Below are 14096 nucleotides of genomic sequence, written 5' to 3' on the forward strand. Positions count from 1 at the left end.
GGATAATTTATAAAGTTTTTAAAGCCTTGCTACACAAAGTGAAGTCTCAGGATGAGGGGGAGCTTTGAGTGGGGTCCCATCAGCAGAAAGTTAGTTAGAAATGTGGAATCTGCATTTTAACAACATCCTCAGGTGATCTATATGCACAAATTTGACACCCCTGGTCCAGAGGTATTAGACCAATTTAATACAGGTGAAAGAAAATATTCTGTCTAGAATTACTCTTCCCCTTCTTGCCCATCATCTAAACCCAAATGAAGGTCTAATTTCACAAAATACAGATGGAAAATGTACAACAATATTCATTAGAAAGATGACAGTACCTTTAGCACTTGAACTTGGCCCTCTGTAGTAATTTCGTTTAGCAGTTCACAAAAGGACTGACATAGACCTACTGCATATGTCTGAAATTCAATGAAAAGTCAAAATATACATATGAATATATCTGCAATATCAAAAAAGGTATAGAATTAAATTGGGGACTCATTATAATCTATTTGAGAATTAGATACTAAAGCTCTAAGCATATAAAATTTCAATTAGAACTCTTTAGGAAAAGTTTAAGAAATAAAAATACAGTTTATTGCTATTCTAATTTTTGTAGAAATATAAGGATATATTTACATGTAGAGCATATTTTTTATGTTAAATAACATAATTCATGAGACTACATCACATCTGCCCCACAGTAGGCAATGCTTATGACGTTTTCTCCCCTTAAAGTAATAAATCAATCTATTAAATTTTGAAAAGGTTTCAAAATAAGATTCCTGATTTCAAATAAGAAACAATCAAAATAATAACTATACAAATTTTTACAATGCAAAAACTACAACATACCTGTAAAAATTCTGTTGATGATAAAAAGATATAACCATTGATGATCTTAAAGCAGGTTCTGAGACTTTCTGAACTTAGTTCTGCCAAAATAATAATTTTTTTAAAAAGAAAAAATTAATTCATTGTTCAAAATCAGTTTAAATGAAGTGACTTATTTAAAGCTAAGTTACATGCCCTTCTTTACAAATCTTTTCTGAATGCTATTCAGATGGCTAGTATATAAATATCTATCTAAAAACTGGCATTAACCTGTAACTTAATGCTTTCCCATATACCTCCCACTAGTTAAAACAACTTAGAAAATACGAAGCTCCCTTTTCTTCCCTTTCAGAAAATAACTACACGATCCAACCTTGCATTTCAAACTAAATTTCTAGTACCAGCATGGCAAACGACATGCAACTGCATCATTTTACCATCATATTTTGATATCTGCTTAAATGGGTTCACTCAATAAGCATTTACTGAGTGTCTATTGTGCTGGCACTCAACATGCTACCCTACTTACGAAAAGAGTCCCTGTTATATTCCGAAAATTATACTGTGTTTAGATATTCTCAATTCTTGGGCTTTGTTCTTCAAATCCACTCCTCTATGAAAAACCTACACATAAAAAATCTTCTTTAAAATGTTATTACCAGAATAGTATAGGAAAAGGATATTGTTTTTAATTATTCTTTTTCAAGTGCAAAGCAGACAACTTGTTAAAACTGAAAATGATCAAATGTTTATGCAGTGTTATTTTACATGTCTTATCACATACAATAATGATACAATAGAACACAGATTACAGATGTATATTAATTATACTGATCAAAACATGACCCCAAAATATCATCTATATCTAAAATCTTTCCTTCTGTATTGCTACTATTTTAGAAATCGTATTCACTTGCAATAGGACAGATTAAAAAATGTCTCCTGGCAAAAGTGTAGGCCCTGGGTTCTTACCTAACTCATATCCTAGCAAAGTGAGAAGATATTCTATTCAGGTGAGAATTACCCATACACTTTCACAAGAAAATAACAATCCCACTCAAAGCTCAAAATGTGTTTTAAAGGCATTATTTTCTATACTTTAGGGATTTAACATATTAGTTTAAAATGAGAATGTAGAGGGGACAGAAACTAACCAACTTGTTACCATGCTAACAGAAGACATAAAAAGAAATAATAAAGGCTGTCACCTAAATATTTTTCACAACAGAAGTAAGACAAAATCTCAGGATAAAGGGGTAGGCCATTACATTGGATAAAGTTATTCTTATGAACAATTCACACGTCCTTTTCTCAAGGAGCAAGTGCAGTCAAGTCTAAACTTGTGCACACTGTTTAACAGACCAACAATAGCACACTGTTTGGCAACCACCGTTTTGGCAACCACCGTGATAAATAAGGCAGAGGGTCTACATTTAAGTGAGAACTTAGAATGGCTACATTCCAGGTATGTCAGTGAATATAATTTCTAAATCACTGCCATCTAAAATTTTATCAAGATCTATGATGAAGGAGACAATATTTAAGAAAGATTTATTTTAAAAACCATAGTACCAGGACTTCCCTGGTGGCTCAGTGGTTAAGAATCCACCTGCCAATGCAGGGGACACGGGGTTGAGCCCTGGTCTGGGAAGATCTCACATGCCACGGAGCAACGAAGCCTACGCACCACAACTACTGAGCCTGCACTCTAGAGCCTATGAGCCACAACTATTGAAGCCTGTGTGCCTAGAGCCCGTGCTCTGCAACAAGAGAAGCCACCGCAATGAGAAGCCCACGCACCGCAACGAAGCAGGGTTAGCCCCTGCTAACCGCAACTAGAGAAAGCCTGCGTGCAGCAGTGAAGACCCAATGCAGCCAAAAATAAATAAATAAATTTATTTTAAAAAAAACAAACCTAAAAATAAAAACCATAGTACCCATCTCTTCTTACAGATATTTTAAAAGCTATTTCTAGATTAATTTATATAAGCAAATAAGCAATTAGGTCACTTCATACTGTTTTCCATGCCTCCATCATGCAAAGGACTTTTACTAAATCTCCTAAGGCATGCTATCATCAGCAAATATTAAATATCAATAGTAAAAAAAAGTCCTAAAAGTAATAAATTTATCTATTTTAAAGTATATTGAACATTGTTCATTATATCCGTGAGTTCCTAGTAAGACTCCGATAAAAAATTATTTTCTGGTCCTAGTATCAAGAAGAGCTGCCCATACAACAGATCTGTATTTATTTTCAGCCCTGTGAATAATTTAATTCAAATGTTCTCAACCATGGGCAATTTTGCCCCTTAGGGGACATCTAGCAATGTCTGGAAACTCTGGTTGTTAAAAACTAGCATCTAGTGGGTTGAGGCTAAAGATGATATTAAGCTTCCTACAATGCTCTAAACAGTCCCTCACAAGAAAGAATTACACGGCCCAAAATGTCAACAATTTTGAAAATCCCTAACTTAAGTGATCAAGTTTTTCTTTCATAGACAGAGAGCTCTGATTCAAATCTGTAACCCATCAAAGTATCTAGTTATGCTGTGTGCACATATGATTTATATTTATTAGTCTAATTATATTTTATATTCCACTCCTCTCTGTTTTTCTCTATTCTTTGGCTCTTACTTTTAATTTCTACTTTCATGTTACATTTTACTTATTCTTTTTAATCATACTATTTAATGTTTATGTTTAGAAATGAAACTATAGTAGTTTCTTCTTTTATTTCAAATTCTGATAAAATATGAAGGCTAAAATGTATAAAATAGCCTACATATCATCAAGATGTCAGGTGGGAAAAAGTTCCTTCCAAATTAGAAAAATTTTATTGGTCAAGGAACATTAGCTTGGCACTTACAACAACATGGACAAGAGTCAGTCAGGTGTTCATCTTTTAAGTAATGAGAATACTGAGAAAATTAATACCATAAAAAAGATTTAAAGGATTTTAAAAATAAACCTTTAGAACTGAATTATTAGAATTAGTTATAGCCTATGGTTCTACTTAAAGTATCTCCAGTTCTACTTACATTTGGGGAAAAGGATATGAAATGAATTTTAGCCTTGGATTTATTCACACTTAATTAACATATCCTAAAAATCATTAACTTAAACACCAATATTGTTGGTTTTATGTGTTTTAAATGAAAATGAGAAACTACCAGCCAGCAGCTTTATTTCTACTTGGAAAAAATAATAGCTATCATATTCATTAAATAAATGTTTAAAATTCAAAAAATGTTTAAAATTCAAATGTTTAAAATTCAAAAAAATGTTTAAAAATCACTGAGGAAAAAATGTTTTCACCTTTAAGAAAAGTGAGTATTCATTTCGATCTATATTCTTAAAAGATTAAAATAAATATCCTGGTTATATTTCAAAATAAATTTTAAAGCTCACCTGAAAGAATGTGTATGCAAAAAGCTACATATCAAACAATATTAATTAGTTGTGCAATACTCAAACAAAAATAAAGGTAATACTGATGTCGAGGTATACTAAACATTCACAGATATAATTTGTATACAAAATTTCTTCATATTAAGTTAACTAACAAATCCTACAGAGCCAGTGGTTCAGTACTTTTTCTTTTAAAATAGCAATAATGTTGACAGTAATAGTAGTAATACATATAATTACAAAACACTTAAACGGTGCTTTCTATGTGCCAGACATTGTTCTAAACACATAAAAGTTCTTATTGATTTAAAGGACTATGCATCAACTACAAAGCTTTCTATGGTAAAACTGTACTTTAGTACCTACCTAAAACTACACTCAAAATAGTGTCATATGGTTATAGAAGGGTTAGTTATGTGCTTTTTTTTTTCAGTCTCTTCTTCCTGGCTACCAATCTTCTCTCCCACCACGTTGTAAAGGCCAGGCAGGCTGAATTTGGGGTGGAATACAGAGATGAAATGAAATCACCTTGTGAAGTTACCCATATGTGAAAATGGCTGAATCCTGTTCATGACTAAGTTGATAATGGGCCTGGTCGAGGTTTCCATTCTCAGGGCAAGTATAAAGAAGCACTGTGGATTACCCAGAATGGTACTATATATGGTCTCCAAGTTAGGTAGACTAGAACTGGATGGCCTTCACTGAGAGTAAAAGAAAGTAAAAGGACTTTGCCTATTCTCTTTCTCTATGGTATCTTAGCTACAAAACTTTTCCTAGGAGACTAGCAATAGTGACTGGTCTATTGCCACTGTCTTCATGTTTGAAAATTTCTTCCATAATTTTATGGGGATGCTACATGATAAAACATCAAATGGCTTTTTATTAGAAAACAGATGGCATCTTGGTATTATCTGAGGTCTAATTTATTCTGAAGAATGAGGTAGAAGAAGAACAACAACAAAAAATCAGAAAACACGAAGGATTAATCACATTATCTATAGCCCCCATGATAATCCAGCAAATGAAGACAGATGTTTTTTATTTTTTTAATAAATTTATTTATTTTATTTAATTTTTGGCTGTGTTGAGTCTTCATTGCTACACACGGGCTTTCTCTAGTTGTGGCGAGTGGGGGCTACTCTTCGTTGCAGTGCGCAGGCTTCTCATTGCGGTGGCTTCTCTTGTGGAGCATGGGCTCTAGGCATGCGGGCTTCAGTAGTTGTGGCACATGGGCTCAGTAGTTGCGGCTCCCAGGCTCTAAAGCACAGGCTCAGGACTTGCGGCGCACGGGCTTAGTTGCTCTACGGCATGTGGTATCTTCCCAGACCAGGGCTCGAACCCGTGTCCCCTGCACTGGCAGGCGGATTCTTAACCACTGCGCCACCAGGGAAGCCCAACAGATGTTTTTTAATCAGCTATAATTATGTTTTAGTCCACACTTGTTGATTTTATCAAAAAATGTGTCTACCTTTCTGGTGCATCATTATACCTCAGTAATACTTTCCCTCTAATAAAACTGCTCACTACAAGTAAGTTCTCAGAAAAAATAATTTTGAGATATTGCCATAATAAGTATGCCTTTTTTCCTAGTTTTTTCCTACATGAATGCCCTCTCCTGACAATATTAAACTATTCAGTCAGTATACCCAAGTTCTAATGAAGGAATTAAAGATGCTTCATGGGTGAGTCTTAGAAAGTGGGAACTCTGAACGGAATAAATGTAAATAATTTTTACATTTTGTAAATAAACGATTTTTTAAAATGGTAGTAATCTGCAGACTGAAAAAGAAGCAAAGGGCCAGTAAACAGCACTGTATACAGTTCTTAAATACTTAATGAGGTTTAAATGTGAATCTGCACTGGTAAAATCGCTCACAAAAACAACCCTGTGAACAAAATATTTTTTGTAAATTTAAGGTATTACATACTTGTGAATGGTAGCTGATATGTAGCAGACAAGTATTGGCTTTCTATGACTAAGTATCATCAGAATACATGTTCAGAAAAGAATCTAACCAGGTATCCATGGTGGCTAACAGAGACTAACAGCCTACTCCTAGCACAGTGGCCAGTTCTCTGGTGTCACATGCCAAAAGTGTTGCTTTAAAACATTAAGCTTCCTGATTTCAAGCTTCTACATAAGCAATACCTTAACAAACAATAAATGATTTTCTAATATTTAATAATCTTTATTTTGGTGGTTCCTTAGCTAAATCAGAAATATGTACAGAGTTTATTTGTTAAGAACTGACAGCACAAAATCAATTTTCAATTACTATAAGTAAATTTAGTGTTTGTTCTTTAATACGCAGAAATAACTCTAAAAAGTTATACTGTAGGAAAAAATCTAGAATTATTAAAACACTACACAACTTATTTCTCAAAATCAAGGGTTTCAGTAAAAATGGAAAGTATGATTTATAGTCACCTATAATGCCCCAAATTATGGTTGCATTCAAAAACAGTGATATTTTATGCTTTAATACATACCTAGAAGTGGTGACATATTCTGAAATATACGAAGTAACTCTGGTGTAATACATGGGCTGTTTTCCAAAGTCACTAACCTAGGGAAAAAAACCAGACAATTAAATCACTTTCCATAACCATTAAAGCTATAACTATAAAAAGTACCAAAGATATCCAACTTGACCAGTAATCAAGAAAATATAAATTATAACCAAAATAAGGTACAATTTTACCCCCACCAGATCAGCAGAATTTTAAGTGTGACATACCATGTATTGTTAAAGCTATAAAAGTGGGAACTCTTGCATACTGCTAACAGTGCAAGTTGATATAATCACTTTGGGAAATAATTATTATCTTGTAATACTGAATATGTATATGTGTATACACCTATGACCTGGCACTATATCTAGGCAGAAATGTGCACAGGGCATAAGGTCTTATACATTTGCTCTAGGAGTCATGCACAAGAATGCTGCATTATTTGAACAACAAACAAAATGGCAAACGAGTAAATGAATTGTTACAGTCACACCATTAAGCTCTTCACTACGGATGAATCTCCAAACAGGAAGCAAAAAAAGTAAGTTAGAACACATATGATACAACTTATACAAAGTTAAAATATACTGTTTAGAGATACACGTGCATATGTGATTTTAAAAGCATTAAAACACAAGAAAGAAAACCAAGGAATGAAAACAAAAAAATCAATACAGTGGGTTATTCCTGGCATGGATGCAGGAAGATTCAACAAACATGCCACACCATGGGCTTCACAGACATTCTTATTGTTGTATTTCTTACCCAGAGTATGGAAAATTGATTTTCATTTTATGTAAGTTATAAATAATTATAAACAATATGACTTCATATTATTTTGTGTCTATGAAATAATTCACAAATTTTAAATGACAAAATCAGGTAATCTGGGCAGGATATTACACAGGGAAAACCAGCTACCCCCAAAATGAAGTACTTCCAACATGCACAAGCAATGATGTCTTCGACACCTTAACTTGATCAACAGTAACAGGATTTTAAAGAGAAAGATGAATACCATATGATATCACTTATATGTGAAATCTAAAATATGGCACAAATGAACCTATATGCGAAGAGAAACAGACTCAGAGACATAGAGAACAGGCTCATGGTTGCCAAGGGGGAGGGGCGTGGGAGTCTGGGGTTAGTAGATGCAAACTATTACATACAGAATGGATAAACAACAAGGTGCTATAGGGAACTATATTCAATATCCTGGGATAAACCATAATGGAAAAGAATATAAAAAAGAATGTACATGTGTGTATAACTGAGTCACTTTGGTGTACGGAAGAAATTAACACAACATTGTAAATCAACTATACTTCAATAAAAAATAAATCTAAGAAACAGCAACAGGGGCTTCCCTGGTGGCGCAGTGGTTGAGAGTCCGCCTGCCGACGCAGGGGACACGGGTTCGTGCCCCGGTCCGGGAAGAGCCCACATGCCACAGAGCGGCTGGGCCCGTGAGCCATGGCCGCTGAGCCTGCGCGTCCGGAGCCTGTGCTCCACAACGGGAGAGGCCACAGCAGTGAGAGGACCGCGTACCGCAAAAAAAAAAAACTGAATGGGATATTTTAATACATCAGGGTCAAGATGAAAAAGCAAAATAATGTGAACTAACAATCTACAAGTTAAAAAGAACAGATATACATGAAAGTCTGCATCTTTGATACTATCATTACTATTTATGTGAATATATTACAAAAGATACTATAAGAAGTCACTAAAATTCACATTAAGTTTAAAAAAATTTTACAGGTGGTATGTTATATTTACAATGCAATAAATCCAGGCCTGAACCATATATTTTAATATCAGCAAAAAAATAAACAATGTTGGGTCAAAGAACTCATGAAAAAAAAAAAATCACATAACCAGTCTGAAAATTTTTTCATTGTAAACAAGACCACAAACATCAGCTGGTACTGGTAAGCCCTACCAGTTCAAATTTCCATTCCCCAAGATAACTATTTTATACCTTTGTCCCCACAAACCTCTCTCATCTTATAAATACTCCCAATCCAGCCCATGACACTCAAGTAATGACTATACTTCATCATTCTACTACAATACAGAAACCTATCTTCCTGCCTCGAGTTAAAATGGACAAAATACCCCTGCTGCTATTTAAAGAAAAAAAAAAAATCAACTCCTTCCACTTATGCTGAATCCCATCCCTTCTTGCCTCCTTCAATTATCTCACTCTCTTGAGCCTCATCATACCTCTAGATCTTCATTCCCGCACTAGCCACTGTTAACGCAATTTCAACACCCTCTTCATAGTAAAAACTTTCAAACAAGCTGTCAATGCTCACAGTCTGTACTTACTTAACTCCAATTCATTCTTCAATCTACTCCAATTCTTCCTTCTGTTCTCACTACTCCACTGAAACCCCTCCTATCATCTCCATTCACTTCTCTGTACACCCTTACAAGGACAATCAGCAACATTTGACATAGTTAACCATTCCCTCTTTTAGGAAATATTCTCTCTTGGCTTGGTTTTCCTCATATATCATTTCTGATGGCTCCTCATGTGACCTCAGACTGTATTTTCTTCAGGATTCTGCCCTGAGCACAAGGCTCTCTATCTGCCCTTTTCTTCCTAGGCAATCTCAACAATTCTCAGAATTTATAAATCATACACAACATGCTAACCACTTTACAAACAGTATCTCATGCTCACAACAACCACATAAGGTAGAAATTATTTTCCTCATTTTACAGAAGGCTCACAGAAAATGATTACAAACCTAATGCAGTGGTATACGTGGGATTGGCCACCTATATCTGCTTCCAAATACGACTTCTAACCCGTTAAGAAAATTATATTAAGAAGTGTGTACCCTGATTCTCTAAATAATCTTAGCTTCAATAAATTTGATAAATTTTTTAAATGTATCCTAATGATTTAATTTTGTTTACATATAACAAAAGGCTAGGAAAAAAGAAATTACCATTAGTAGAGCAATGCACTTCTCATGCACTGTTCATATAATGCACTGTTCATGTAATCCCTAAAAAATTTATATACCTCTCATTAACACATTAATATACTAAATCTGTAATTATATTGATAAGTATACGAGTCTGCCTCTTTATTATAATATTTTTAATCTTTATGATAGATATCATATACATATGGTTACAGAAAAGTATCCGTGTGCCAGAGATTAATGTTTTAATTTGTAATCTAGAGTAGAAGGTGGCAAACTATAGCTCATGGGCCAAACCAATACCCTTTTTCTGTAAGTGATGTTTTATTGGAGCATAGCTGTGTCCATTTGTTTATATACTGTCTATGACTGTTTTGGTGTTGAAACAGCAGAGTTGAAGAGTTGGGACAGAAAGTACATAGCCTGTGAAGCCTAAAATAATTACTATCTGCTCCTTTAGGGAAAAAGTTTGCCAACCTCTGATCTAGAGTAATCCATCCTGTACAAATAAAAATATATGAATATAAGAGGATCCAACACATGCTAATTTACAATCATTTAAGTCACTTAACTTCAAACAACATAACCCAGAAAAGAATATGAGAAACACAAATTGCAAATTGATAAGTATCTACCTAGTTATGTTTTTAAATTGCTCTAGTATTCTGATACAGATCATTAATTTTACCATTTGCATCAAAGACAATTTCTTAGAATCAAAAAACTGTTCATTCCTAGACATCCAAGCAAAACTGAAGGAAGGGAGGGAGGAAGGGAAGAAGGGAGGGAAGGAGTGAGGGAGGGAGATACCACAAATGTTTATTTTTTCTGTGGTTACTTTCTATGATTTGCTTTTTTAATTCCAATACTAGGTTTTTAATTAGAACTTTAAAACCTTTCCTGTATTACTAATTACATCTTCAATAAAGATTGGCCCTGAAGAAAACTGCTGCCATCAGTAAGACGAAGAAAAAAGATTTCTAGTCAATGCTCAGTCTGTACTTACTTAACTCCAATTCACTCATTTCACAGTTTGTAGCTCTGAGATGCCACAGAAACAGGGTTTGTTTTTTTACCTCTAAATACTATATACTACTTACTCAGTAAAATAATAAGCCAAGACTAAGTAGCATTAACATTTAGGGCTGAGGTATTCTATCTCAGTACTTACTGGGTAAAGTAGTAAGAGGTTGAAAATAACTCAATATCCCCCAAAACATCTCATTTAACACGCTGGAAGTTTTATGTCAATTTTTAGTTTTGATCGAGATTCCCCATTTTACATTACAGATTCCAAAAGAAGAAATTCAGTTGAGTTCTTACTGAAACTTCCTGTTACTAACTATGACTATTATAAGCCTACACTGAGTGACAGCTGCCAAGAAAAGTTGGAGCTACGTATTATGCTACCCAGTACAGGGAAACTGACTTTATGTTTTTTGTTTTTAAATGCTGAGTTTTTAAGCCCTATTACATGACCTTTGCTTTATTGCCATGAGTAGGGAAGGCCAAGAAAATAAATAAATAAGATCCACAGTATCAAGTTTTTCCTCTTACCATAATTCTAAACCATCTTCCAGAAGATAAACATGTGGAGGCTGGGAAACATCTGTACTCAGTTGAATAACTGGGAGCAGGAAAGGGTACAGGTTCTTGCTGTCTGCTCCTAATCCCTATGGGAAGTATAAATAAAACTTAACATAAAATACTCTAAGGTCCCACCTCCCACCAAAAAATCACCTATCATATTTAAAAGCCCTAAAACCAACTTATAAAAAATCAATCAATCAGATTTTAAAAGAATGGTTCTAATTATAAGCACTACTAAAACAAAATTAATTCTGTTTACAATTGGAAAAAAATATTATTCAATTGCCAAATGGTAGTAAAACCATATACACCAAGGCTACATACATCTGTTCATTTTAAGAGATTTCTCATATAAATATTTATTTTTCCTTCTCTGACGACTGAAGAGGTGTTAACAATGATGTATTAAATTCTACAAATTATCTCACCTAAATAAGCTAAAATGAACCCAATCTAAATGTTCATCAGTAAGATAATTAAATTATAATACCTTCATATTCTAGAATACTGAGTAGCCATGAAAAAGGATTAGGCATGGAATGAAAACAATCTCAAAAATAATGACAAATTGGGATTAAAAAGAAATGTATATAACAATTCCACATGCCAAACAATTTTTTTAAATAACTATGTATCTGATATGAAGATACACGCATAAAAATGCTTCTTGGGAGCAAACAGAAGAAACTGTTAACATTAGTTAAATATGGATATTGAAAAAGGATGTTGCAAGAAGGTAAAAGGAGTCTTTTTTTAATGTGTGCGTGTTTTTTAATGAAGAATTTCTGCTAATATTTTTAATGAATTAAGAATACAAAGATGAGGCTTCCCTGGTGGCGCAGTGGTTGAGAGTCTGCCTGTCGATGCAGGGGACACGGGTTCGTGCCCCGGTCCGGGAAGATCCCACATGGCACGGAGCGGCTGGGCCCAATGAGCCATGGCCGCTGAGCCTGCGCGTCCGGAGCCTGTGCTCCACAACGGGAGAGGCCACAATAGTGAGAGGCCCGCGTACCGCAAAGAAGAGGGGGTTTTAATTTAAAATTCTACTTTGACTAATTACTGTCTTATGGAGGTTGACTCAGTATATCACACTAAATCTAAGCACTTTGAAAGAAACCAAAAGGATAGAAAGTCAATTTTTAATTCATAATAATCTCTATAATCTGATAAACACAGAAAGGAAACCAAACTATCAAACACCTCCTCACTTAGAAAATAATTCAGATGTCAATATAGTTGACATATAATTACAATGCAACAAAATACATATGTATTCCCCTTTTGATGACATATATATGTGTATATATATATGAATTTTTATCAGTGAGGTATAGATACTTCAGTGGAAATACATAAAGCTTATCCTGAAATATGTTAAGTTTGGCCCTTTCTATAACTAAGCATCAGTTGAAAGACTTTATTAAAGATATTTCCAAAGTAAGAGATTTATAAAAATGTCACATTTCATAAAGTAGTAAATTGGGCTTTAAAATTCAGTTAAATTTCACTCTCCATAGCTCAATTCTTAACAGAACAAAAAAAAGAAAAAACATGAAGAAAAACTAGTCAAGTTCATTTTTAATATCAAGTAGACTTAATATTCCTAGGAATGTCAGAATCTACTTACTTAGTGCACATTCCAATGAGCACAGTATGCTAGCATTAGCAAAACTAAAGTAAGCAACTGCTAAATACATTAGACTCTCTCAGTTAAAGCCTGAAGAAATTTACCTTTGTAATCTAGTGGCTTGAAGAATGTGTCCAATCCCAAATATGCAGCTTTAAGTAAATTTATTTGAACATTCTTTCAATCCACAACTGTAACTGTAAGACACTGTCTACAATACTATGAAATAATTACAGTTAGAGCTACAAGATGTTGTCTACAATACTATGAAAGCTCAAAAATAAAGCCATTAGTTATTAATAAAATTATCATAAATGCTTGAAGGCGGGAAATCATATTGTACTATAATTACATAAAACATAAAAGGAATTTAAAATTAGGTGAAAGGTATAAGGAAATCTCTCTGTACAATCTTTGCAACTGCCTGTGAATCTATAATTTAAGTTAAGAGGGGAGAAAAGTACAACACTCTCTAAAAATTGCTATTTCTCAGGTTATTGTCTTTGGTTCCCTTCTCATGTCCCATGTACATGCTGATAAGGTCCAAATCTATTATCTCCAACCAAAACCTCTGAACTCCTGATACCCCAAATGACACAGGACATCATCACCCAGAAGGCATCTCAAACTCTCAAGTATACCAGTGAACCAACTCATTGTCTTCCTAAAAAAAATGGTTCCTTTTCCTGCATTTCCTAACTCAAGTGACATGAATCACTGTCTATCTAGAAATAAATTATATCACAACTACCTCCTGGTTCTTCCTCCTCCTCACTCCAAATCTAAACAATCCTTAATTCTATCTCCCTAGTATTTTTCAAATTTTTCCCCTTCTTTCCATGGCTTTACTTCAGGTCATCATCTCTTTCATGGTTAACAGAAGAGCCTCCCAACTATTTCCTTGACCTTGGTTTAACTCCATTCCAAACCAGTGTCCCCACTGGTACACTGATTACCTTTCTAAAATACAAAGGATAACATTCCTTCCTCTGAACTTCAAGAGATGTTCTTTATGCCTTCCTAACAAGACCCCCACACCCAAGCTCAGGACTCTATGTCGCAGCTACACCAAACAACTCCATACCAGAAATCACTGTTAACTTCTGCAGAAAGCTGACAGACTTAACACATGCATTTACTACTGTGCTCTCCCAAGATCCACTAAAAGGATATATGAGGATGTGCTTTTAAAGACC

At 34.3% G+C, this 14096-nt stretch overlaps 1 protein-coding gene across 5 annotated transcripts in view; it reads right to left on the reverse strand.

Moving 5' to 3' along the window:
• Window positions 1-14096, reverse strand: part of IPO11 (importin 11) — a 232856-nt gene that overhangs the window by 127362 nt on the left and 91398 nt on the right. For all 5 annotated transcript variants that reach the window (XR_003005967.1, XM_024765365.1, XM_024765366.1 and 2 more), the window contains exons 21-24: window positions 11241-11356; window positions 6721-6797; window positions 841-920; window positions 324-404 (exon numbers count right to left, since the gene is read on the reverse strand). Coding sequence is in view for 4 of the 5 variants with exons in the window: in XM_024765365.1 (XP_024621133.1) it covers window positions 324-404; window positions 841-920; window positions 6721-6797; window positions 11241-11356 (354 nt within the window). In the remaining variant the exon portion in view is untranslated. The remainder of the gene's footprint in view (window positions 1-323; window positions 405-840; window positions 921-6720; window positions 6798-11240; window positions 11357-14096) is intronic.

The sequence above is a fragment of the Neophocaena asiaeorientalis genome, unplaced genomic scaffold, assembly GCF_003031525.2.
Source record: "Neophocaena asiaeorientalis asiaeorientalis breed wild unplaced genomic scaffold, Neophocaena_asiaeorientalis_V1.1 scaffold198, whole genome shotgun sequence".
Taxonomy (NCBI): Eukaryota; Metazoa; Chordata; class Mammalia; order Artiodactyla; family Phocoenidae; genus Neophocaena; species Neophocaena asiaeorientalis.